Below are 26,601 nucleotides of genomic sequence, written 5' to 3'. Positions count from 1 at the left end.
TCCTGTATATGTTGTAGACTGATTTTAGGTCTTATAGTCGTATGTGGACTGGGCGTCATTCTCTTTGGCCCTAACTATAATCTTCCACACAACCACGAGCAGATATGTTAAGAGTAGGGATGAAAATGGTACGGATATTTTCCGACTATATTCGAAACCAAATTCGTTTAGAGGGATTGAGATCTGTCCATATCCGAGTCCGGAAATCCAATATTCAATACCGTATCCATATCTGAATACTCAAATATAATATCGATCGTATCCGTCCGTATTCCATCCGAGCATTCTTGCCGTTGGTCCAACAAGTCAAGGGAAGCCGGCCGCCACCACGGCGTCGGAGAAGACGACGACGACAAGGACTTTCAGCTGCGGCGGTTGGCCGGCGCGGCGACGGGGATGGGGGACGGGCGCGCGGGCGGCGCCAACCGTCCGGCGTGGCTGCAGCAGTACGAGCTGATTGGCAAGATCGGCGAGGGGACCTACGGCCTCGTCTTCCTCGCGCGCCTCAAGCCGTCCCACCCGGCGCCCGGTCGCCGCGGCCCCCCTATCGCCATCAAGAAGTTCAAGCAGTCCAAGGAGGGGGACGGCGTATCACCCACCGCAATTAGAGAGATCATGGTCTGTTTTTCCCTTTGCTTTGCTTCTTACTCCTGTACGCTTTCCATCCTATCGGCCCTCTGGGGCTGGAGCACCAAACCCTAGCCTAATATACCTGGTTGCTTGCCAGCTCCTGCGCGAGATCAACCACGAGAATGTCGTCAAGCTTGTCAATGTGCACATCAACCACGCTGACATGTCCCTATACCTCGCATTCGATTACGCAGAGCACGACCTCTATGTATGTGATGGTGTTTTCAATTCATCTTCTCTTCATTTTTTGAGTCCTATACCTAATTGATTAACCAAACCAACCAAACAAACCGCAGGAGATTATCAGGCATCACAGGGAGAAGCTGAGCTCCTCCATTAACCCATACACTGTCAAATCCTTACTGTGGCAACTGCTCAACGGCCTCAACTATCTTCACAGGTAAATGGAGTATTATGTGCTGCTTTCGATGGCAAGCCCTAGTGAAAATCCGGTGGCTCATCTCAACTATCCCCCCTTTACCTCCTGCAGTAACTGGATCATACATCGAGATCTAAAGCCTTCCAACATACTGGTATGGTGCCACCTGCAGATATACAAATATTACTGCAAAATTTGTGCAAACTTGTCCTCTTGCTTATAGTTCTTGCATATGTGCCGCTACAGGTCATGGGAGAAGGAGACGAGCATGGAATTATAAAGATAGCTGATTTTGGACTTGCTAGGATATATCAAGCTCCACTGAAACCATTATGTGACAATGGGGTGAGCACCTCCACATGCATTCCTTTTAGCTAGCACGCATGCTGCTGTACTCTGCCCTTCTTTCCAGGTATACAAGTAATGGAAAATATGCTGTAGGTTGCTTCTGATAAATTTGAGGCTTAGAAGATGCATACACACCCATATTACATTTCAGTTCTCTTTACATTTTCTGAACCTTTCGGTAATCATTGATTTCTCTTTTATTCATGTGGGAGCATGTGGTTTGTTACCGATATCCGCTGTGTATATATATGGCTTATCAATGATTTTCAGGTTGTTGTAACTATCTGGTATCGTGCTCCTGAGCTGTTACTTGGGGGAAAACACTACACGAGTGCTGTTGGTATCCTTGCCTGGAGAGCAAAAACATATCTCTTTTACCTTGTATTTCTCTTTGTTTGATTCAGTTCAGTTAATCCTTAAATTATTTATAGATATGTGGGCAGTTGGTTGCATTTTTGCTGAACTGCTCACACTGAAACCTCTGTTCCAAGGTGTGGAAGCAAAAAATACTCCGAATCCATTCCAGGTATGGTCACTTTCACTCAAGTAATTATGGTTGTTATCTTGCTACCAGATTAGATTATAAGACCAAAACTGCCACATTTACATGCCAAGTAAAATAACTGTCTTGTGTGATCCAATCCTTCATCTTAATAAAATCAAGTAGGTAGATACTTACATATTGTTGTCTTGTATGATCTGCTGTATTACATTTTATAGAAATTTTCCTCTGTGTATGCCATTCATTTGCACCTTAAATCTCACAGTTGATTTACGCATGTCTTGTAGCTTGATCAACTTGACAAGATTTTTAAGGTCTTAGGTATGGATGGCCCGCTTCCTCTTCTGTACTGTTTGGCTTTTGTATTCTTGTATTTGTTATATATAATCCAATCCTTCTGCAGGTCACCCTACAGTTGAAAAGTGGCCTACCCTTGCCAATCTTCCATGGTGGCAAAACGACCAACACATTCAAGGCCATAAGTAGTATGTTTGACGTTTTTTAATTGCTCTAAGATACACAGATTATTACCTTTTCATCACTCATCTGTTCAGGTAAATCCTTTCTTCCTTTCAGTGACAACCCCGGTCTCCATAACATTGTTCATTTGCCACCGAAGAGTCCTGCATTTGACCTTCTCTCAAAAATGCTTGAGTATGTCACTTGCTCATTGCTCTCTAGCTTGTTAGCAATTGAACATATTATATGTTAATGCTTTCTTGTTGTTTTGATTCATCACCATGACATTGTCCTGTTCTAGGTATGATCCCCGAAAGCGTATAACAGCTGCACAAGCTTTGGAGCATGAGTAAATAACTAAATACTTTCACATATTCATTGCTCTTTTATTTCCTTGTGGCCTGGTTGAGTGGTTGTATATTTTGATCATTTCCAAAATGCCTATAATTAGTCCATTAATGTTCTATTTCATTGTGGCCTGAATCTAGTTAGCAATGTTACAAAAGACAGCATTGCAGTAATATGCTGGAGCCATCTTGTGGACCATTGTGACCTGTTCTTGTCAAACTAAGAATCATGTGTTAGCTTTCATTTATACTCGGTAGACTTTGAGTAGTCTCTATGCAATGAATTAGCCATACTTCTTTCTGATGGATTGCCTGAAGTTATTCCCGGTTTGATTTATAGGTTTATTTCCTTTTTTTTTTTCATTTATTCAGGCCTCATACTAAAAATCATTATACTCAGACTTAAGTAGTCACTACGCAATGACTTGGTCATGCGGCCATGCCTCTTTGCTTATTTATTGCCTACCATTATTTTTATTTTGATTATAGGTTTGTTTCCTTATTTTCATTTATTCAGGTATGATTTAAAAATTATAAATGAACATCTATGGACTAAAATCTCTATACCCACATTTCGTGTTTAAATCTAATTTATTTTCTTTCATTAGTACTGATATGTTTCTTTCGAGACATGAGTGAGCATTAACTGCTAGGATTGAAGGCTAATTGGGCTCATCAATAGCCTTGTAGATATTTCTGCTTCCCTTATAATAACATGAGAATATAATGATATATATGTCTTTAGCTTAAACAAACAACAACAACAAAGCCTTTAAGTTTCAAACAAGTTGGGGTAGGTTAGAGTTGAAACCCAGCATAAGCAATCAAGGTTCAGGCACGTGGATAGTTGTCTTCCAAGCACTCCTATCTAAGGCTAAGTCTTTGGGTATATTCCATCCTTTCAAGTCTCCTTTTATTGCCTCTACCCAAGTCAACCTCGGTCTTTCTCTGCCTCCTTTCACGTTACTATCCTGGCTTAGGATTCCACTACGCACCGGTGTCTCTGGAGGTCTCCGTTGGACATGTCCAAACAATCTCAACCGGTGTTGGACAAACTTTTCTTCAATTGGTGCTACCCCTAATCTAGCAACATACGCATTTCCGCGACACTTATCTGCTGAACAGACGTCTTTTCGTAGGCCAATATTCTGCACCATACAACATAACAGGTCTAATCGCCGTCCTATAAAACTTGCCTTTTAGCTTCTGTGGTACCTTTTTGTCACATAGGACACCAGATGCTTGCCGTCACTTCATCTACCCAGCTTTGATTATATGGCTAACATCTTCATCAATATTCTCGTCTCTCTATAGCATTGATCCTAAATATCGAAAGGTATCCTTCCTAGACACTACTTGACCTTCCAAACTAATATTTTCCTCCTCCCGAGTAGTAGTGCTGAAGTCACATCTCATATACTCAGTTTTAGTTCTACTGAGTTTAAAACCTTTGGACTCCAAAGTCTTCCGCCATAACTCCAGTTTCTGATTCACTTCTGTCCGGCTTTCATCAACTAGCACTACATCGTCCGCGAAAAGCATACACCAAGGGATGTCCCCTTGTATGTCCCCTGTGACCTCATCCATCACTAAGGCAAACAAATAAGGGTTCAAAGCTGACCCTTGATGTAGTCTTATCCTAATTGGGAAGTCATCTGTGTCTCCATCACTTGTTCGAACTCTAGTCACAACATTGTTGTACACGTCCTTAATGAGCTCGACGTACTTCGTTGAGACTTTATGTTTGTCCAAAGCCCACCACATAACATCCCTTGGTATTTTATCATAAGCCTTCTCCAAGTCAATAAAAACCATGTGTAGGTCCTTCTTCTCCCTATACCGCTCCATAACTTGTCTTATTAAGAAAATGGCTTTCATGGTTGACCTTCCGGGCATGAAACCAAATTGGTTTATAGAGACCCGCGTTATTGCTCTCAAGCGATGCTCGATAACTCTCTCCCATAGCTTCATAGTATGGCTCATCAACTTAATTCTCCGGTAATTAGTACAACTTTGAATATCCCCTTTATTCTTGTAGATCGGTACCAATATACTTCTCCTCCACTCATCAGGCATCTTGTTCGATCGAAAAATATGGTTGAATAGCTTGGTTAGCCATACTATAGCTATGTCCCCGAGGCATCTCCACATCTCGATTAGGATACCATCCGGTCCTATCGTCTTACCTCCTTTCATCCTTTTCAACGCCTCTCTGACCTCAGATTCTTGGATTCTCCGCACAAAGCGTCTATTGGTGTCATCAAAAGAGTCATCCAACTGAAAGGTTGTGTCCGTATTCTCATCATTGAACAATTTGTCAAAATACTCTTGCCATCGATGTCGGATCTCATCCTCCTTCACCAAGAGATGCTTCCTTTCATCCTTAATGCACTTAACTTGGTTGAAGTCTCTTGTCTTTCTCTCACGAACCCTAGCCGTCCTATAAATATCCTTCTCTCTTTCCTTCGTACTCAAACGTTGGTAAAGATTCTCGTACGCTCTACCCTTTGCTACACTTACAACTCACTTTGCAGTCTTTTTTTTCACCTTGTACTTCTCTATGTTGTCCACACTCCTGTCATGGTACAAGCGTCTATAGCACTCTTTCTTCTCCTTAATAGCCCTTTGGACTTCCTCGTTCCACCACCAAGTATCTTTAGCCTCGCCTCCACTTCCTTTGGTTACTCTACACATCTTTGAGGCCATCTTCCGAATGTTGGTTGTCATCTTCTCCCACATGTTGTTTATGTCCTCTTCTTACTTCTAAGCGTCCTCTTTGATAACCCTTTCCCTAAATACCTCTGACGTCTCCCTTTTTATTTTTCACCACTTTGTTCTTTCAATCTTAGCTTGTTTATCCCTATGGGCACGCACCTGAAAACGAAAGTCTGTCACCAAAAGCTTATGTTGAGAAACAACACACTCCCTGGTTTCACCTTGCAAACCAAGCAAGCTCGTTTGTCCTTTCTTCTTGTGAGGACAAAGTCAATCTGGCTAGAGTGTTGTCCGCTACTGAAGGTCACTAGATGAGATTCTCTTTCTAAAGAAAGTGTTGGCTATCATCAGGTCAAAAGCTACCGCGAAGTCTAGAACTTCCTCCCCCTCCTGATTCCTACTACCATACCCAAAACCTTCATGAACTGCCTCAAAACCTGCGCTTGTAGTACCTACATGCCCATTAAAATCTCCTCCTATAAAAAGCTTCTCACTACTAGGTATAGCTCTAATCAGGCCATCTAAGTCTTCCCAGAACTGTCTCTTAGTACTCTCGTCAAGACCTACTTGGGGGGCATACACACTAATTACGTTCAAGACCATATCACCAATGACAAGCTTGACTAAGATAATCCTATCTCCTTGTCTTCTCACTCCCACCATACTATTCTTGAGGCTCTTATCAATCAAAACTCCTCCATTTCTATTCGCAACTGTCCCTGTGTACCAAAGCTTGAAACCTGTATTGTCCACCTCCTTCGCCTTCTGACCCTTCCATTTAGTCTCTTGAACGCATAATATATTTACACGTCTCCTAGTCGCGGTATCAACTAATTCTCTTAACTTACCTGTAAGCGACCCTACATTTCAACTACCTAAACGGATCCTAGTTGGTTTAACTAGCTTCCTTACCCTTCGCACCCGTCGACTCAGATGTGAAGACCCTTGCTCATTTTTCACTACACCCGGGTGCCGATGTAGCGCGCCACTAAGGATGCGACGACCCGATCCTTGCTCACTTGACACTGCCCAGATCGCGACACGGTGCGTCACGGGGGTGACGACCCGGCCCTTGCTCATTTAACACCATACTCGGGTTCCGATATGGCGCGTCGCTAAGAGGGTTACGCCCCAATGGTTTTCTTTCGGGTTTCATCTCTATTAGAATGGCTAGGTTTAACGTTGGCTTGCCACGCCTATCACAACCCTACTCCTTTACCAGGGCTTGGGACCTGCTATGTTGACACAACATAAGCGGAGTTCTTTAGCTTAAACAAAGATGTATATTTTTCCATCCTGAAAAGTTGACATTGCCGCTCATGTACTTGATGCTGTGGTCTCTGTGACTACTTTTTTTGTACATAAATGTTTCTGAATATGCTCTTTTCTTTGCTTAGATACTTTCGGATGGACCCACTACCTGGACGAAAGTAAGTTATGTGTGAGCAAATTCCGAAGAAATACCTGTTAGTTTGAATGGCTTCATGCAGAAAAATTCTCAGATGTTTGGCATAAGATTTCGGTATTTCCTATACTCCTGACTGAACTTGTTTTCTGGTTAGCGCGCTTTTACCATCCCAACCAGGGGAGAAAATTGTACAGTATCCTGTTCGTCCAGTAGATACTACAACAGATTTTGAAGGAACTACAAGCCTTCAACCAACTCAACCGGTAACACACCTCTTCCTAACACTTCATTTTCCATACCTGGTTTAGGAACCCAACTTCTTGTTAGTTCCAATTACCCATCTGCAGCATAGATGTGAAATCGTGTCTGGGTTGTCCAAGCTATATTGCGATGCATTTCTGTATTTCAGCCATCAGGGAATGCTCCACCTGGAGGTCAATCTATAGCAAGACCCATGCCACGACAAATGCCGCAGCAACCTATGGTTGGGGGGATGCCAAGAGTGGCAGCTGGAGCAAACATGGCTGCCTTCAATGCATCACAGGCTGGCATGGCTGGGCTAAATCCTGGTAACATCCCTATGCAGAGAGGCGCAGGTGGCCAGTCTCATCCGCACCAGGTAATTTTGGCCTTAAGTGTGATGTGTTATTGAAGAAGGCTTGTGATTGTGGAAGCACTTAAACCTGATGTGTGTGACAAACAGTTGAGAAGGAAGGCGGATCAAGGGACGGGGATGCAGCAGAACCCTGGGTATCCTCAGCAGAAGAGACGGTTCTGACCCTGACAAGAGGGAGCCATCTGGCTACCGACTGATGTGTAGCACTGTCTGTTGTGATGTATATCAGGTGTTTGAAACACGTTGCCTGTGTAAGCTGGCTGCTGCCGCAGCTGTTGTATTTTGTTATCAGCGTCGGAATGCGAATGCTGGTATATGTAAAACACATTAATCAGTTCAGACTTCAGACTCGAGATACCGGTCGTCGTTGTGAGTTATGACCTAAGCTGCTTGAATTTGGCTGCTTTGGTTTGCAATAGAAAGGTTTTACTTATTTTCTTGGCCCAGTGAATCAAGCAAGTTATGCACATGCGTTGTAAATTTAGCATCTATTTGGTTTGAGACAAATTTTGGCCGTGGTCCAAAAATTTATGACCGGACTTTCATTTCATTTTTGAAACTGAAGTGAGCTCCATTAAATTCTAGCGGAAGTAAGGCCGTGTCTGGTGTGGCTCGTGGCTCCTGGTGCTCCGGCTCTGGCTCCCAATATACTGTGCAACATTGTTTTTGTTGTAGCGAGGAGAAAAACAGCTCCGGCTCCTCAAAAATGAACTAGAAAGAGGAGCCGGAGGAGCACCACATTTGGGGCTTCTCCCGTCTCCGCCATAGTGGAGGAGCCAAAGCCGAGAGAAACCCCTCCAAATGGGCTCTAAAAGTTAGGTTTTTTTTTTATTTTGACTTTCTTAAAAAAGAAAAATAAATATATAGTCAAGAAAGAAGATCTAGAATATATCAAAATTCAATATTTATATAAAATGTAATCCTTCCTTTTTTTGAATCTCCTTTTTTTTTATTCTTATTGAATCGTGGTAAAGTATTCTAATCCAATAAGGATTTCGCGGGTGAATATTTACTCTTTCCTTTCTTATTTGTTAATTTAGAACCTTATCAAATAAAGCAATTTTTTTGGTTTGTTCCGCCATCCCACCCAATGAAGTGTTAGGATTCTTTCCAAAAAAATCCTATGTAGTCATAGGTTTTGTCGTTCCCACAGCTTCTCCTTTAATGGTTAGGTTTGAATCCTGCAACACATCATCGTCGTGATGTCCCTTGGAGAATAGGGTGTAACAATCCTGAGTAACCAAGATACAGGAACCGACAGATTTGGGGATTGGAGAAGCAAGAACAGGGGAAGAGTAGCAAGAACAGCAGAGAGATGGGGTGGAGATCAGAGGTAGTAGGGGAACCGTTTGGAGTTCTGTTATTCGATAAGCCTTCAGAGTTTGTTACAACGACTCATATACCGTCGCAGCCACCGACCAACTACATGGGACGAGCCCCTACACCTACATGGGCCAAGCCCAGCTTACAAAGCTATCAACATAACGATGAAGAGCATAGCCACTCTTGGAGCTTCTCCTGGTCTTCTTCACGGGCCTTATCTTTGTCATGACATTACACCCTGCTTTAGCAACAGCTTGACCCCAAGCTGTGGGAAATCTCCTCTTCATGTCAACATCTTTCCAAGTCACCATAGATGGTGGCTGCCCGTCCCAATGCACCAACAACCTTTGCTTCAGCTTTCCACCCAACCATATGTTCGGAACATCCAACACCTGAACTGGCAAAATAGGTACTGCATGATCAGTAGCAACTATATCCAGTGACTGTTAAACTTTAGTATTAGGAGGGATATGCAACTTCAACTGTGAGACATGCACCACATGATGTATCTGGGCAGTCTGTGGTAAATCCAATTTGTAGGCTACAACACCCACTCTGGCTATGATCTTGAATGGCCCAAAAAACCTGAATGAAAGTTTATGATTGCTTCTGAATGCCACTGACGACTGGATGTGAGGTTGGAGCTTTAGATAAATCATATCTCTAACTTTGAATTCCCTCTCTGATCTTTTCTTATCTGCCTGATTCTTCATACGCTGCTGAGCCCTAAGCAACTACTGCTGAATCAGTTCATGCAACAAATTCCTCTCAGTCAGCCAAGCAGACAGATCACTGATGGATACTACAGTAGGATTCGGAATACCCAAGCTTCTAGGAGGATGACCATACAATACTTCAAATGGAGTTATCCCTAGGGCTGAATGAAAGTTAGTGTTATACCAATACTCAGCAAGTGGTAACCATTTGGGTCATTCTTTGGGACAAGCATGAACTGAGCATCTAAGGAAAGCTTCCAGGCACTGATTCAACCTCTCGGTTTGACCATCAGTCTGTGGATGATATGATGAACTCATCAACAACTGGGTATCTGACAACTTGAACAGCTCTTTCCAAAGTGTGCTGGTAAACACTTTGTCTCTATCAGATATAATTTCCTTAGGTAACCCATGTAGCCTGTAAATACTACTGAAGTACAGCTGAGCAACCGTCAGTGCTATATAAGGATGAGATAGAGGCAAGAAATGAGCATACTTGGTGAACTTATCTATCACCACAAGTATGATATCATGTTTCCCAGCTTTTGGTAACCCTTCAATGAAGTCCATGCTTATAATAGACCATGTAGAATCTAGACTTAGGAATGGTTGAAGCATGCTTGGTATCTTGTTGTGCTCCACCTTAGCCTGCTGGCAAACTGTACAGCTCTGAACATAATCAGTCACCACCTGTTTGAGCTTTGGCCAAGAGAAAAGAGCTTTTACCCTATGGTAAGTAGCTTGGATCCCAGAGTGTCCTTGTTAGATAATCTACTGCTACCTTGTGTGAACACAGCAAGGGGAAGGCGACGCTGAAAAGGCCCCTTGCTATGATACTATAGCCGCTGCAGATGCAGGCGCCGCACGGCTCACCTGCAGCACTATAGGCACATGCAGAGGCCGGCGTAGAGTTAGCCCTATATGTTATCTAGTCACTGTTGCAGCAGTACAGCTATATTAGAACTAGATGAATAGAGTTGTATAAATAGACTACCACGGCAACTCAGTAAAGAGAGTTCAGATTTGCTATCTCTTAGATAGGGCTTCGGCCAACGCTGGTGTCTTGTACTATGTGTGTATGCTCTGTTCTCCCTTCTTCTAGCTCTGGCCATAGTGCGTGGGGACGGACAACGCTTGTTCATGGTCGGTATGGCTAGTGGGTGCTCGGCAACACTAGCGGGTGCTTGGCAAGACTGGTGAGTGGTTCACTCACCTGAGCCGGTGATCCTGTGGGCCAACAAGTGGTATCAGAGTTGTATAAGCGCCATCGCCAAACTAACTGCTGGCGATGATGGGCGGTTTGGAGATGGGCGACAACAGTGGCACTGCTGTGGCTACCCAGCCATGACCGGAGGTTGTTGTTCGCATAGTGCGGGAGGTCAGTGGCACCTAGTTGGCCGACGCTGACTCGCACCAACTATGGAGAGTGGTCGGTGACCATGAAGGTCAAGCTCCCGATGGCTCTGGAATGCCGTTGACAAGGGCACCAACTGAGGAAGATAACATGTCAGCGTTGGAGGCTATCCTCGCTACTGTATCGACGGAGTATAGGGAGCCTTTGGGGGTGAAGAGCTCGTCTAAGGAGTCGTGGGAGGCTATTGTGGCGATGCGCGTTGGTTCCGACCACGCAAAGAAGGCAACAGCCTAGTTTCTGAAGCAGGAGTACGCCAACCTCAAGTTCAAGGATGATGAAATGGTGGAGGACTTCTCCCTCCGCCTACAGACGCTCATCAGCAAGCTGAAGAGCCATGGCATCACCATTGACGAAGAGGAGGCGGTCTCCAAGTACCTCCACTCCGTGCTGGACAAAGTACATCTAGATCTCTCTCTCCATAGAGACGATGCTGGACTTGTCCACCCTCACCATTGAGGATGTGACAGGCCGTCTACAGGGTGGTGGACGAGTGCCTAGAGTAGGCGACAACAATGAAGGACAACAGGAAACTCCTGCTGATGGAAGAGGAGTGGGCTACTCGGAGGAACTCCGGGAAGGCAGCCTCCTCCAGCCGCGGTGGCGATGGCAAGCGCCGCAGCAAGGCTTCTTCGGAGAAGAAGCAGGTCGATCCCAACGCCTGCTGGCATTGCGGGAAGATGGGCCATTGGGTATGGGAGTGCCTAAATCGTAAGTAGGAGAAGAAGGCTCAGGCTCATCTGGCGTAAGCCGATGATGAGGATGAGGTCACTATCCTGATGGCGTTGTTCTGTGCACTGCACGACATCGAGGCTGAGGAGAGGGAAGAGGCAACGACGGTGGAAGGACCTAGGAAGGCCTTGAAGACTGTCAACCTCGACGAACCACGTGCCCAAGTCCACCTCAGACGTGTGGGCGCCGACCAGGAGTAGCGGTGGTATCTGGACTCTGGTGCCAGCAAGCCACATGACAGGGCTCCAAGGAATCCTTCTCTAAGCTCGACGACGATGTTACCGGTATGGTGAAGTTTGGTGAAGGCTCAAGGGTGGCTATCCAACGGCATGGCACCATTATCTTCAGGTGCCAGAACGGGGAGCACCACGCGCTAACGGATGTATATTATATCTCACAGCTGTGTTCCAGTATCATCAGCATTAGTCAGCTGGATGAGCATGGTAGCGAGGTACTGATCAAGGATGGAGTCCTTAGGATCAAGGACCGGGAGCACTGACTTCTTGCCAAGGTGAAGAGGTCCTTGAACCAGTTGTACCTGCTCGACCTGAAGGTAGAGCAGCCGGTGTGCCTAGCGGCACGGCACTCTGAGGAACCATGGATGTGGCATGCCTGGTTTGGACATCTCAGCTTTGACACGCTTGGTCGGCTGGAGAAGATGGTCCGAGGGCTACCCTACATCAAGCATGGAGGCAAGCTATGTGACAGCTACCTGGCCAAGAAGTAGAGGAGGCTACCTTTCCCAAAGGCGGCCAAGTATCGCATGAAGGACGCTCTCAAGCTTGTCCACGGCGACCTCTGCGAGCCGATCACGCCTGCTACAAACAGTGGTCGGCAGTACTTCCTCCTACTCATGGATGATTGTAGTCGCTACATGTGGCTGCAACTCCTGATGAGTAAGGACAAAGCAGCGGCGGTGACCAAGAAGTTCAAGATGCGCACGGAGGCCGAGAGCGGCAAGAAGCTCTGCGTGCTGAAGACTGATCACGGCGGCGAATTCACTTTGGTGGAGTTCGCTGCGTACTGCGTGGATCAGGGTGTGGGGCAACACCACACCATGCCGTACTCGCCACAATAGAATGGCGTGGTGGAGAGGTGGAACTAGACGATGGTCAGCATGACCCGATCCATGATGAAGGCCAAAGGCATGTTGACAATGTTCTGGGGAGAAGTGGTGACCACGGCGGTGTTCATCCTCAACCACGCTCTGACCAAAGCCCTAACGGGCAAGACTCCATTCGAAGCTTGGTATGGGCATAAGTCAAGCGTGTCCTTCCTTCGGACATTCGGCTGCATCGGCCACGTTAGGAAGACAAAGCCAAACCTCACCAAGCTGGAGGATAGGAGCACACCGATGGTGTTCCTAGGCTACGCGGAGGGTACCAAGGCGTACCGGCTCTATGACCCACATGGAGACATGGTGCTTGTCTTGCGCAACATCGTGTTTGATGAGGAGGCAGCTTGGGACTAGAGCAGTCCGAGCATGGGGGAAGCTGGCGGCTTCACCAGCACCTTCGTCGTTGAGCACTTGGTCATCTACTGTGGTGGAGATGCTAGGGAAGAGGTGCCGAGCACTCCGGTGGTAGAGCCGAGCACTTCGGGAGGGATGTTGAGCACTCCGGGAGTAGTGTCGAGCACTTCTGGAGGGATGCCGAGCACGCCAGGAGTGGTGCTGGGAGGTTCTGCAGTGGTGGCGACCACTCTAGGACGGGTGCTGAGCACTCTTGTGGCGAAGCTAAGACATTTTGCAGTGGTGCCAACCACTCCAAGACTGAGGCTAGGCACTCCTACAGTGTGGCCAAACACTGTAGGAGTTATGATGAGCTATCCAGAAGTAGTGCCGAGCACTACAACTAGGGTGCCAAGCACTCTAGGTGCTGTGATGAGCACTTCGGCGCAACAGGGAACTCCATCGATGCTGATTGAGTTCGCCTCACCTCCAAGTGACATCACTGAGTTCGTGGATGCCTTCCACGAAGGTGAGGAGGTGTGGTTCTATAGGCTAGATAACATCATCGGTGGCACAGAACCCTCAGGACTAGCTAGTCGGCTGCTCAATGATGCAGAGCTATAGCTTGTCTATGCAGAGGAACCACCCATGTTCGCGCTAGCTGAGCGAGACAGAAACTAGTGACGGGCGATGTTGGAGGAGATGAAGGCGATCGAGGAAAATGAGACTTGGTAGCTCATCGATCCACCTCCAGGATGCCATCTGATCAGCCTAAAGTGGGTGTACAAGGTCAAGCGAGATGAGCTCAATGCCGTTGTCAAGCACAAGGCACGCCTCGTCACCTGAGGCTTTGTTCAGTGCAAGGACATAGACTTTGTGGAGGTCTTTGCGCTAGTAGCGCGCATGGAGTCAGTCCGTTTGCTACTAGCTTTGGCAGCAACAAAGGATTGGCGTCTCCATCACTTAGACGTTAAATCGGCCTTCCTCAATGATGAGCTATCGAGACGGTCTTCGTCAGGCAACCTCTAGGTTTCGCTGTCAAGGGAGAGGAGCACATGGTGCTCTGACTACGCAAGGCGCTCTATGGGCTGCGGCAGACCCTAGGAGCATGGAACACCAAGCTTGATGCCACGCTGGGTGAGCTTGGGTTTCAACGGTGCGCAACTGAGCACACGCTCTACACATGGCGATGGGGGAAGGAGGAGCTCATCGTCGGTGTGTTTGTGGACGACTTGATCATCACTGATGCACGCACGGAGGACATCAACAGCTTCAAATGCGAGATGGTGGCTCATTTTTGAATGAGCAATCTTGGCACACTCTTCTACTACCTCAGCATCGAGGTAAGACAAAGGAAGGAGGAACTCACGCTTGGTTAGAGCGCGTATGCCTCCAAGCTATTGGAGAGGAGCGGCATGGCTGAGTGCAAGCCATGCGTGACTCCGATGGAGGAGCGGCTGAAGCTGATGAAGGCCAGTACCGCGGCAAAGGTGGATGCAACACTCTACTGAAGCATCGTCGGCGGTCTGCGCTACCTAGTCCACATGAGGCCAGGCATTACATTCGCTGTGGGCTACATTAGTCACTTCATGGAGGATCCTAGAGAGAATCTCTAGGCTACGGTGAAGCAGCTACTACGCTATGTCAAGGGGATGGTAGATCATGGGATTATCTTCCCAAAGACCGGCGAGAGTAGGTTGTAGCTCTCTATGTTCAGCGATGCAGACATGGTGGGGGATATCAACGGGCGATGGAGCACCTCTAGTGTGCTCATCTTCCTCGGGTCGGCCCCTATTTCATGGTTGTCACTGAAACAGAAGGTGGTGGCGCTATCTACGTGTGAGGTAGAGTACGTAGCGGAGGCCACAGTGGCGTGCCAAGTTGTGTGGCTACATCGGCTGCTGGGCGAGCTGACCGGTGTGGAAGCTCACCCACCAGCACTAATGGTGGACAACCAGCCCGTCGTCGCCCTCGTGAAGAATCCGGTTCTGCATGACCGGAGTAAACACATCGATGTGAAGTTCCATTTCCACAGGGACTATGCTAATGGAGGGCAGATCATCATTGAGTTTGTCGAAACTGGTCGGCAACTCATGGACGTCCTCACCAAGCCACTTAGACGTCTTCGACTCATGGAGCTAAAGGAGATGGTCGGCATGGAGGGGGTACAAGGGTTAATAGTAGGATTAGGGGAAGATTGTTAGATAATCTACTGCTACCTTGTGTGAATACAGCAAGGGGAAGGCGGCATCGAAAAGGCCCCCTGCTGTGATACTATAGCCGCAGCAGGTGCAGGCACCGCATGGCTCACCTGCAGCACTGTAGGCATATGTAGAGGCCGGCGCAGAGTCAGCCCTATATGTTATCTAGTCACTATTGCAGCATGGCAGCTGTACTAGGATTAGATGGATAGAGTTGTATAAATAGATTACCACGACAACTCAGTAAAGAGAGTTTAGATTTGCCATCTCCCAGACAGGGCTTCGGCCAACGCTGGTGTCTTGTACTGTGTGTGTATGCTCTATTCTCCCTTCTTCTAGCTCTAGCCATAGTGCATGGGAATGGACAACGCTTGTTCGTGGTTGTCATAGCTAGTGGGTGCTCAGCAACACTAGTGGGTGCTTGGTAAGACTGGTGAGTGGTTCACTCACCTGAGCCGGTGATCCTATGGGCTAATAGTCCTCCCAACCCACTAGCATGGAGGGCCTACAATATGTACTGATGTGCCAGAGTATTATTACCAACCCACACTCTTCCTTTCTACTTAATGATACCATCAACCAAGGTATAACCTTTATCATTCTGAGAACTCAAGGCCAGTTTAGTAAGAAGCTACTTGGCTTTAGTGTTGTCTTCATAACCTTGCTGTAATCTCTCTAGCCATGCTGGGGTACTCTTAGATATAGAAAGGATCACATCCTATTCAGGTATTCTGGATAGAGCATCAGCTGCTGTGTTAGTGATACCTTTCTTGTACTGTATCTTATACTGCAAATCCATGAGTTTTAGGAGGGCCTTCTGCTATAGCCTAGATGTCATTGTTTGCTCACTAAGAGGTAACATGCTTCTGTGATCAGTTCTAAGGATGAATTCCTTGCCATGCAAATAGCTCCTCCATTTCTCCACAGCCATAACCAATGCTAAGCACTCTTTTTCATATGTGGACAGTGCTTGATTCCTAGGACAAAAGGCCTTGCTCAGGAATGAAATTGGGTGACCATTCTACATTAATACATCACGCATCCCTTTATCACTAGCATCAGTCTCAATAACAAATGTTTCTTCAAAATTAGGTATAGCCAAAACTGGTGCAGAAGTTAGAGCAGACTTTAGTAGGTCAAATTTTTCCTGAGTAGAGATTGTCCATTGAAACTACACCCCTTTCTTCAGTAGTTGAGTCAAGGGTCTACTGATCAAGCCATATGTCTTGATAAATCTTCTATAATAGCCAGTTAATCCTAGGAAGCCTCTTAACTGCTTGATTGACTTGGGAACATGCCACTTGTTTACTGCCTCAACTTTTGAAGGTTCGGTTGCTACACCAGCTCTGGATACAATGTGGCCAAGATATTCCAAAGACTGTTCAGCAAACACACACTTGGACCTCTTCAACAGAAAGCTATTACTGTGTAAGATCTGAAACACTTGATCTAGATTAGTAATATGATCAGTCAAAGATTTACTATAAAACAAAATGCCATCCATAAATACTAGGACACATTTTATTAGTAATGGAGCAACAATTGTGTTCATGGTTGCTTGAAATGTAGCTAGAGCATTGGTCAGCCCAAATGGCATAACCCTGAACTCATATAATCCACTTTGTGTTTTGAAAGCAATCTTCAGCTCATCTCCTTCCATTACCCTGATCTGATGATAGCCAGACCTACAGTCCAATTTGGAGAAGTAACAAGCACCAGACAACTCATCCAATAATTCATCTACAATGGGTAAGGGGTGCTTATTTTTCACTGTGATTGCATTCAAATGCCTGTATGTAGTCCATGCAAAGTCTCCATGATCCATCTTTTTTCTTGACCAACAATACTAGAGATGCAAATGGGCTGACACTGTGCTTTATGATCCTAGACTACAACATCTTAGATACTTGCTTTTCAATCTCATTCTTTTGTTGGGGAGCATATCTATATGGCTTCACGTTGACTGGCTAAGCACTAGGGATCAATGGTATATGATTGTTGGGTAAAGAAGTTACTCAAGCATCAAAATCTTAACACAAGTTAAAGTTGTATTCATTTCATGACCATACTGTACATGTCAGAGGGGGTATTTATAGGGGTCCTAGTTTTCGTACTTTACATAAAATGACTATTTTACCCACAACTCAAATAGTTACAACCCTTCTCAACTACAAGGGCGAAGTGGTCTTTTTTCCCTTTTGAGTCTTCATTCTTCAATTTTTGTACATCAATTTTATCGATGTCTTCGTCTTCTAGACTTAGTCGATTTCTATCTTGGTTTTCTTCTTCTTCCAGAATGTTAGGCGAAGTCAAACTCTTGTCTTCGCCTAACTTTGCCTTCTTCTTTTCACCAGTGAAGATGAGATCTCTTCAGCGAAGATAGAATCTTTCTAGCAAAGTCAAACTTCCACCTTCGCATCACTTATTTTTCTTGCAAGTAAACTTTGTTATAGAAATCACAATTTCAACTCCAAAGTTCTAGGGGCTGAGTTTTCTTGGTGAAGTTAAATCCCCAACAGCACCCCTCGCGGGCGAAGGCCTACTCCAAAGGTCTAAATTCTGCGAAGTTTGGATTTAAAACAAATACAGAAAACACCGTCCCGGACTTTGGAGTTGTTCGTTTATAGCTGTTAGACTTTTGAACAGTTGTTTTTTGAATTATAACGGTCATTTTTGACCTACGAAAGCTGAACCATTAGGTTTGACCTAAAGTTGCCTATATATACTTCATTCCCTCCCCCTGTTTTTGCTACTTTGTCGAAGACAGGGAGGTGCTATTGAAATTTTCTTTGAAGCGAAGTCAAAAATTTTAGCGAAGCCAAGACTCTTTTTCGAAGATTATTTCTTTCCAGAGGTGAAAGTTTGATTGACTAAGGTTAGTTTTTTAATATGTTTGTTTCTATTTTCTTTTTTGTTTATTATTTTTATCTTGTTGAGATGTTTCTTTTTCTAGATGTCTAATCAAGAGAAGGATGTTTCTGTAAATTCTTCGGTTGGACCTAATCAGTCTGATTTGGTCGAAGATTTATCAGATGTTTCTGTGTCTAAGTCGAAGTCTTTGAAGTTTGACAAAACTTTGATGGATGATAAATAATTAGATTGGATGGTGACTAATCGGATGGTGGAGAGGGCATCTGTTCGTTTGCCTAGAAGTGAAGTAATTTCTGATCCAAAACCTTATGAATGTGTGGTTTTTCGGGATCAATTTGTTGCTGGACTTTGTATGCCATGTTAAGATTTTCTTGAAGAACTTCTAAAGGTATATAACATAGAAATGCATCATTTGACTCCTATTGGAATAGCGAAGATTGCTCTTTTTTTGGGCATGAAGTCTCAAGATGTAAACTTGGACATCTGGGCTTTTTATGCTCTTCATCAGATGCATGCTCAGTTTAGGAATAAGAATGTGGATGGGAAGACTGTTATCAAGTACTTTGGTTGTTGCAGTTTTAAACCTGCTCAAGGTGCTAAGCAAATTTCTCCTGCTTCCAAGAATAAACGGGTTGAAAATTGGTATAGTTACTGGTTTTACCATATAGTTCCAATGGTTGAAGAAAGGGATGAGTCAAAGAAGATTGCGAAGCACTATCCATTGGCTGCAAAGATGGGGAAGAATGTTTTTGATTGCAAGCCTAAATTTTTTAGTACAAGGAATTTAAAGATTTGTGAAAAGGCTTACAAGTTGACTGCTAGTCTGCAAAGTGCTCGTGATCTATGCGAAGAATATATTGCAGCTCGAGTTTGGCCTCTCAAAAAGGCTTGGAGCTTTATTCATTTTCATAAGAAAGTTGTGAGGGGGAAAGATTATTTTTATCCTAACAAAGAAGCTTTTCACCTGAAGAAGTATAAAAGAGATGAAGATTTTGTTTCTGCTGCTAAAGTTAAGGCAGTTGAGATTTTGGGCAAATTTTTGAAGAAAGAGAAAGATTTGATGGACAAAATTCTTGGAACAGATTACAAGCGTCTGAATAGAATATTTGAAACTACTCTCAGATCAAATATGATGAAAGACCTCCACCAGCGTATACTTGTGCAACGAAGCTGAGCATAGAAAATGTTACAAAGAAGAAAAGAGCTGGTGGTCAACTTGCTAAGAGGACTAGCAAGAAAAAGAAGGTTTTAGCTTCTTTTGATTAAGAAAAAACTACAGAAGATGAAGTTGATTTGGGCCTTGATGTTGATAGCCAAGAGGTCTTAGTCAACAAGCTCGTGATGATGAGGTGAGAATGATTAGTTTAGTTTTTAATTCGAGTGGTTTGACTCCACCAATGTTGACTCTGCTTGGTGACTATTTCTAGAATTTGGCGAGTACTTTTCATTATAATGAAAATGTTGTTGAAGGTAATTTGTCTTCACCTCAGAAAAATATTGGCGAAGACACTTTGCCTTCTTCATCTGCTATTGTTGATGCTGGTGCTACTATTGCTTCTATTGCCGCTGGGGCATAGACTAAAGAAGGTGGGATTATGATTATGGGTTCGCGGGAAACTGCAGAGCCGTCTTCTCAAAGATTTGCTACCAAAACTCCACAAGGAATTGTAGGATATGTTGGTGTTACTCTTCATGTTGCCTCACCTCCCCGAGTTGTGATGCAAGATTCTAATTTAGGAGGTGGGGCTATGGAGACTAATGCTCCAAAAGCTAAGGCTCTTAAGGGTAAGGGTACTACTACTGTTACCCTTGATTTTGATGATTCTGATGATGATGTGTTTGACAAAGAGGCTAAAAATGCTCAGGCTTCACGTCTGACTGAGTCTACAATTGATGTGAACACTAGGGAAAAAGTTGCATGTCAACTTGAAAAGGGTGTTTCTACAGGTAAGTTTGTTTTTTATTTGTGTGTTGTTTGATTTGTGTTTTAATTTTCTATTTTTACTTTAAACTTTGTTTCTTTTTGTGTAGAGGATTTTTCCCTATCCTTTGTCTTAGAAGGAGACTACTGTTGATATTGGGAAGATGAAGGATGTGGCTTAGGAACCTGCTACTCCTGCCGAAGCCTTAGAAGCAATTCCTGGTGGAGTTGACCTTGAGGCGTATAAAAGATGCATGGAGTACTGCCAAGCTCAAGGTGTGAATTTAGACACTTTTAAATTTGTTGGGATTGGCTTGGACAGACTTCGCATTATGCCAAAGTCAGAGCTAAAGTTGTCAAAGAATATTGATGATGCCTTGGCAATTCTTGACGCTTGGGAAATCTTTACTTGAGTTGGCAGATGCGAGTGTTACTATGGTTTACAAGGTACGTATGTTTTTGTCTGACTTCGTATATTGATTTGGCTTTGCGACTTAATATTTGAGGGTGTTGAATTTTGTAGACTGCACTTTTGCAAAGGAGTTTGCATAAATCTCTTGAAGAAGATGCGAAGAATGCGGCACTTCGTGAGAAGGGTTTGGTTGAAGAAATTAAGTCTTTGAAATCTCAACTTGCTGCCAAAGAAAAAGAAAGAGTAGAAATAGTTGAAGCTCTCCATAATATGGATTCAAATTGTATCTCTGTTGGGGCCAAGCTTGAGACAAAGACTGAAGATTTTGATAATTTAAAGAAAGATTTTGATAAGATTATGAAGGAGAAAAATTACCTTGAGAAAAAGTCTGCTGAGAAAGATTAAAATTTTCATGACAAGTGTAATTGTCTTTGGGAACTTTGCAAGAATTGCTATGATAAGTTTGGTGCGAAGCCAGAAGATCCTTGTTGGGAACTTGGGGAATTTGATCCATTCTTTGTTTGGTTGTGCCATCAATATGAGGATTTGCCAAGTGTTATTCAGACTAGTGCTGATCTAAGTTGTGTGTACGTAACTCGTGCACTTTTCCATTTGATGAAAGAGGCAAAAGATCCTTTGTATGAGCAAATGCTAGATAAAGATTATAAGTTTTCTTCTGTGGAGTCGTTGAGTCAAGTTTCTTCTCAGACTCAATTGCTTTGCAAGAAGTATTTCAACCAATATTGGAATTTAGGTGGTAGAGAGTGTGCTTTCATGAAGGCGAAGAAGAAGATGGAGAATGTTAGATTGATTTTTTTCTTTCTTTTTATTTTATACTCTATCATTTGTTTTTCTTTTTGCAGTAGCTTGAGAAGGAAATTGCTGCTGATGAAAAGGCACAGAGGGAACAGAACAAGCGTGAGGAAGTGAGTGCTAGAGATGACGATGTTGGTGATAATTCATTTTAGTTGTCTTTGTGGTTAGTTTTTAGATTTTTAGTTGAGGGGTGAGGTTTTAAAAGACCTTTTGACATTTGTAAATATTGAACTGGGCTAGATGAAGTTGGTGTTATGCCGTTGTTAATGTGTAAGAACAACTTTGTCATTGAACCTTTGCTGTGGTAGGAGTATGCAACTAGTGAGGCAAATCCTACGTTTGATATATTTGTTGAACGTAAGCTAACGTAAGTGTTGAGTTATGATGTCTTTATGTTTTGATGCTGTGATTATTTTGCTGATGATGTATCCTGTTTTAGATTTTGAATCTAAAAATCTTATTGCTGAGAACTAGAAATCTTGTTTGCCACACATTGTTGACTTCAACAAATTTTTTTAGGTAGTTGTTTTATTTTTTTTCCTTTTCCCTTTTTATCATGATATTTGAATTGGGTAAGTCATGCTTTGACATTTTTTTTCTAGTCATCATGCTCAAGTGCTTCGCCAAGCTTTGTTTCTAAAGATTTTCTTTGCTCAGAAGTGAATCGTGTTTTGGATAAAATTGTTGAATACTTAATTAGTGAAGCTGCCACTATTGTAGCTTCTGAATGTGACTAATTGTGACTTTTGTTGTATAGTGTTTGTAATATGTAATAAATGATTCTGTACAATAAATTTAAATTTTTGTATTTTTTTGTTAATGTTTGAAGTTTTGCGAAGGTAATGTGTAGTCTTCGCTTGGAAGTTATAATTTTACCTTAGTGAATTTGAAAAAAACGTCGTCTCCATACTTTTTGTGACTTCGCTTAGAAGTCATAATTCACCTTAGTGGATTTTGAAAAATGTCGTCCCCTTATTTTTTTTACAAAGGCAACGTGTAGACTTCGCTTAGAAGTCATAATTCACCTTAGTGAATTTGAAAAACGTCGTCCCCTTACTTTTTTGTGAAGGCAACATGTAGACTTCGCTTAGAAGTCATAATTCACCTTAGTGAATTTGAGAAACGTCGTCCCTTACTTTTTTGCGAAGGCAACGCGTAGACTTCGCTTAGAAATCATAATTCACCTTAGTGAATTTGAAAAACACCGTCCCCTTACTTTTTTGCGAAGGCAACACATAGATTTCCCTTAGAAGTCATAAATCACCTTAGTGAATTTGAAAAACGCCGTCCCCTCACTATTTTTTGCGAATGCAACGCGTAGACTTCGCTTAGAAGTCATGATTCACCTTAGTGAATTTGAAAAACGCCGTCCCCTCACTTTTTTGCGAAGGCAACGCGTGGACTTCGCTTAGAAGTCATAATTCACCTTAGTGAAATTTTGAAAAACTAGAAAGTAAATGAAGTATTTTATATTTTTAGGTAGGTTAGCGTTATTTTTTGCTTGTTTGAAAAATGAAGCTACCTATTTTTGGTTTATTTTAGCTGATTTTTTAGTATATTTTAAGTATACTCTTTGGCTCTTTTGTTTTGCTGTACTCGAGACTTTTTAGGGGAATAATTTCTCATTTATATTTGATGAGAATTTAAAATAGAGATTGTGTCGTTAAAAAACCACTCACTCTGTGAAGAGCTTCCCCTAAGTGGAAAAAGAGTGCAACTTGTTTATATTTGAATTGAAACTTTAGAATATAAAAATGACTAATATACTTCTAGAATAATACTTGTAATGAGAAAAATGAAAAGTCTAAGGGTAGTATGTTCGTAGTGCTTCAATGTTCCAGGTGTGGTCAATCTCTTTTCCATTCATATCTGCCAAGTGGAATGACCCCAACTTATTTGTTCTTGTGATGAGGTAAGGACCTTCCCATTTCTGCTGAAACTTTCCAACTGTATCTTCATTTCCTTTTCTTTTTAGGACAAAGTCTCCTGGTGAGAGTTGCCTTGGCTTTACTTTCTTGTTATACCAATTCTTTGTATCTTTATGGTATTTCTCGAGATTTTGAATTGCTTTCATTCTTTCTTCTTCGAGCAGGCCTTTGCTTGTTATATGCTCTTCTTCTTCCATGATTTGCACATTGGTTCTTGGACCTTCAAACTTTATTTCTTCAGGTGTCATTGCTTCTTCTTCATATAATAGCTTGAATGGTGTGAAGTTTGTTGATCTTGAAGTAGTTGTATTGTGTGCCCAAATAATTTTAGGTAATTCATTGAGCCATTTTCCCTTAGGAAGCCCCACTAGGCATTTTGAGATACTAGTGCATATGATTCCATTTGCTCTTTCGACTGCACCATTTGACTGTGGGTGTCTGACTAAGGCAAAACATAATTGGATTCCCATATTTTGACAATAATTTTTGAAATCTTGACTATCAAATTGAGTTCCATTGTCTACTGTAATATGTCTTGGAACTCTAAAATGGCATATGATGTTCTACCATAGAATTTTTTTCATTGTGATTTAAGACATATTTGTTACTGGCTTGGCTTCGATCCATTTTGTGAAATATTCTACTGCCACAACTGCATATTGGAAATTTCCTTGAGCTGGAGGCAATTTGCCTATTATGTCAATTCCCCATCTTGCAAGTGGCCATGTTGGTTCTATTGTTTGTAAGCTTGTTGCTGGAGCTGTTATCTTGCTGGCAGCCATTTGACAATTGTGACAAGATTTCACTATTTCTTTGTTGTCACTTTGTGTTGAAGGCCAATAAAATCCTTGTCGGAATGCTTTCCCTACCATGGCTCTTGCCCCTAGATGTGTGCCACAAATCCCTTCATGTATTTCTAATGGTAATTCTTTTCCTTCTTCTACTTATATGCATTTGAGAATGGGTTCACAAATTCCTTTCTTGTATAATTGATTGTTGATGATTTTGTAATTTCTTGTCCTGTGTTTCATTCTGACTTAGTTAACTTCATCTTCTGGTTCGTAATGTCCATGAAGGTATGCCATGATTGGTGCTCTCCAGTCTTTGCTTTGTATTTTATGAACCTTTTTAGAACTTCTTGCTTTGCCTTGATAGATGCATGAGTTGGTACTTGGAAGAAGACATCTTGAGGCAAACTTGTATTTTGAGCTACAGCTTTTGCTATTTCTTTAGCATCTGAGTTGTCTATTCTTAAGATATTTTTGACTATGAAGCCTTCAAAGTATTTCTCTTATTCTCTTAAAAATTGCAAATATTTTGCTAGCTCTAGATATCTTGCCCTGGTAATCTTTTTCGATGTGTCCAGCCACGACTTGTGAATCTATTTTGATTATTAGTCTTTGGATCCTCATTGCTCTTGCTTTTCAGAGTCCGAGTAAAATGGCTTCGTATTCAGCAATATTATTGGTACATTAAAATTCAAGTCTGGCAGCGTATCTCATTTTGACCCTGAGGGTGATGTGATTATTGCTGCTACACCAGCCCCTACGAAGCCCCATGCTCCATCACAATATATTATCCCATCTGGTTGCTTTTTGTCTTCGATTTGATTTTGAGACGGAGTCCAATCTGCCATGAAATCTGCCAAGACTTGAGCTTTTATTGATATTCTTTTTTTGAATTCGATGTAAGGTTGAGATAGTTCTGCTGTCCATTTTCCCAATCTTCTAAATGATCTGCAACTTTGTAAAACTTCTTTCAGAGGATAATTTGTTGGTACTCTGATTTTATGAGCTTGGAAATAGTGCTTCAATTTTCTTGCTGCAGTTAAAATTGCATAAGCTATTTTCTTAATCTCCGAGTAATAGATTTTTGAGCCAGATAAAGCTTCTGAAATAAAGTAGACTAGGGCTTGTCTTTTTGTGTGTTCATTTTCCTGTTCTACAACTAAGACTGCACTTACTGCACTTTCTGTTGCTGAGACATATAGGAGCAATTCAGCCCCTAGGGTTGGTGTGGTTAGAGTATTTGGTTTTGATAAGTAACTTTTTATTTCTTTGAATGCATGTTGTTGCGAAGGTCCCCATGCGAAGTCTCTTTTTGTTCCTTTGAGTGCTTGAAATATCGACAGACTTCGCTCTACTGATTTTGAAATGAACCTGTTTAAGGCGACAAGTCTTCCTGTCAGTTTTTGGACGTCCTTTATATTTTCAGGAACTTTCATGTTCAAGATTGCCTAGACTTTGTCTAGGTTTGGATCGATTCCTTTTGCTGATACAATGCAGCCTAGAATTTTGCCCTTTTGGAATCCGAAGGTGCACTTTTTAGGATTCAACTTTAAATTTGCTTTCCTGAGATTTGTAAATATTTCTTGGAGGTCTTCGATGCGATCTCCTCTTTTCTTGCTTTTGACTACTATGTCATCAACATAAGTGAGTAGATTTTTGCCAATTTGTTCCCGTAGCACTGTTGAAGTCATTCTAACAAATGTTGTGCCAGCATTGTGAAGCCCCTCTGCCATTCTTACAAAATAGTATGTCCCAAATGGGGTGATAAAACTTGTGAATTCTTCATCTTCATTTTTCATCCAAATTTGATGATAGCCGAAAAAACAATCCAAGAAACTTAGCATTTCAGTTTCGGCTGCTTGATCAACTAATGTAACACCCTCGGTGTTATGCCCTAAATAAATTACCAAATCATGTCATGAGCATTATGTTTACGTGATAATGCATGTGATGGAATGAATAGATGAAGTATTGCAACCTAAAATGATCAATAAAAATACTAAACAAGAAGCTATTCCATAACTCATGTAATTATCAAGTAGGGTTTTAAGCCAATTTTTATTGAACAAAAATAGTATAGAACATCTATATGGTACTTAAATAAAGTTTGGCATATGAACTCTGTAGATCACAATGAAATCCTTGCTGTTGAAAAATAACCTTGTTAGCTAATGTTTCTAATAGCCTAGAAATGCAACTAGGAATCAAGTTTAGCTCAAAGACTTAGAATATTTTCAAGTTCATAGGCAGCAAGACAATGCAATGTTTAGGAATTTATTTTGTGAAATCAGGTTAAGGAAAGGTGTCATGTTTTAGCTTAGTTTGGTAGCCTCATATGCCATCTTAAACATGGTGAAGATGGTTTAGGTCCAGAAGCAACCGTTTAGTTGTTATAGCCGCTTTAAATTTCATGCACAACACGTCCTCGGGTTAGTTCACCAAGTGAGCGCGGTCACCACGCCTTAGGAGCACGACGTCACCACGCCGGCTCGCTTTGCATGCGCACGCGTGCTGCGATGCATGGCTGGCTACGACTGCCCTGTCCTAGCCGCCACTAGCCCTACCACGAGGAGCCACTGCTGCTACTCGCATGGCCGAGCGGTGCGGCCGCCTACCTCGCCGTGCTAC

General features: G+C 42.9%; 1 protein-coding gene across 1 annotated transcript; it reads left to right on the top strand.

The window, feature by feature from the left end:
* The first annotated feature begins 281 nt into the window (after window positions 1–281).
* On the top strand, window positions 282–7,837 carry LOC136539661 (cyclin-dependent kinase E-1-like). The gene is made up of 15 exons (XM_066531625.1): window positions 282–618; window positions 728–838; window positions 927–1,030; window positions 1,121–1,163; window positions 1,256–1,354; window positions 1,628–1,697; window positions 1,789–1,883; window positions 2,147–2,180; window positions 2,263–2,344; window positions 2,436–2,513; window positions 2,620–2,667; window positions 6,778–6,810; window positions 6,943–7,051; window positions 7,198–7,407; window positions 7,492–7,837. Exons 1-15 carry the CDS (start codon window positions 397–399, stop codon window positions 7,564–7,566), a joined length of 1,413 nt encoding a protein of 470 aa, XP_066387722.1. The 5' UTR covers window positions 282–396; the 3' UTR covers window positions 7,567–7,837.
* Window positions 7,838–26,601: the final 18,764 nt, after the last annotated feature.

The sequence above is a fragment of the Miscanthus floridulus genome, chromosome 1 (genome assembly GCF_019320115.1).
Source record: "Miscanthus floridulus cultivar M001 chromosome 1, ASM1932011v1, whole genome shotgun sequence".
NCBI lineage: Eukaryota > Viridiplantae > Streptophyta > Magnoliopsida > Poales > Poaceae > Miscanthus > Miscanthus floridulus.
The sequence above is the reverse complement of the archived record's forward strand: the minus strand, read 5'-3'. Positions and strand labels throughout refer to the sequence as shown.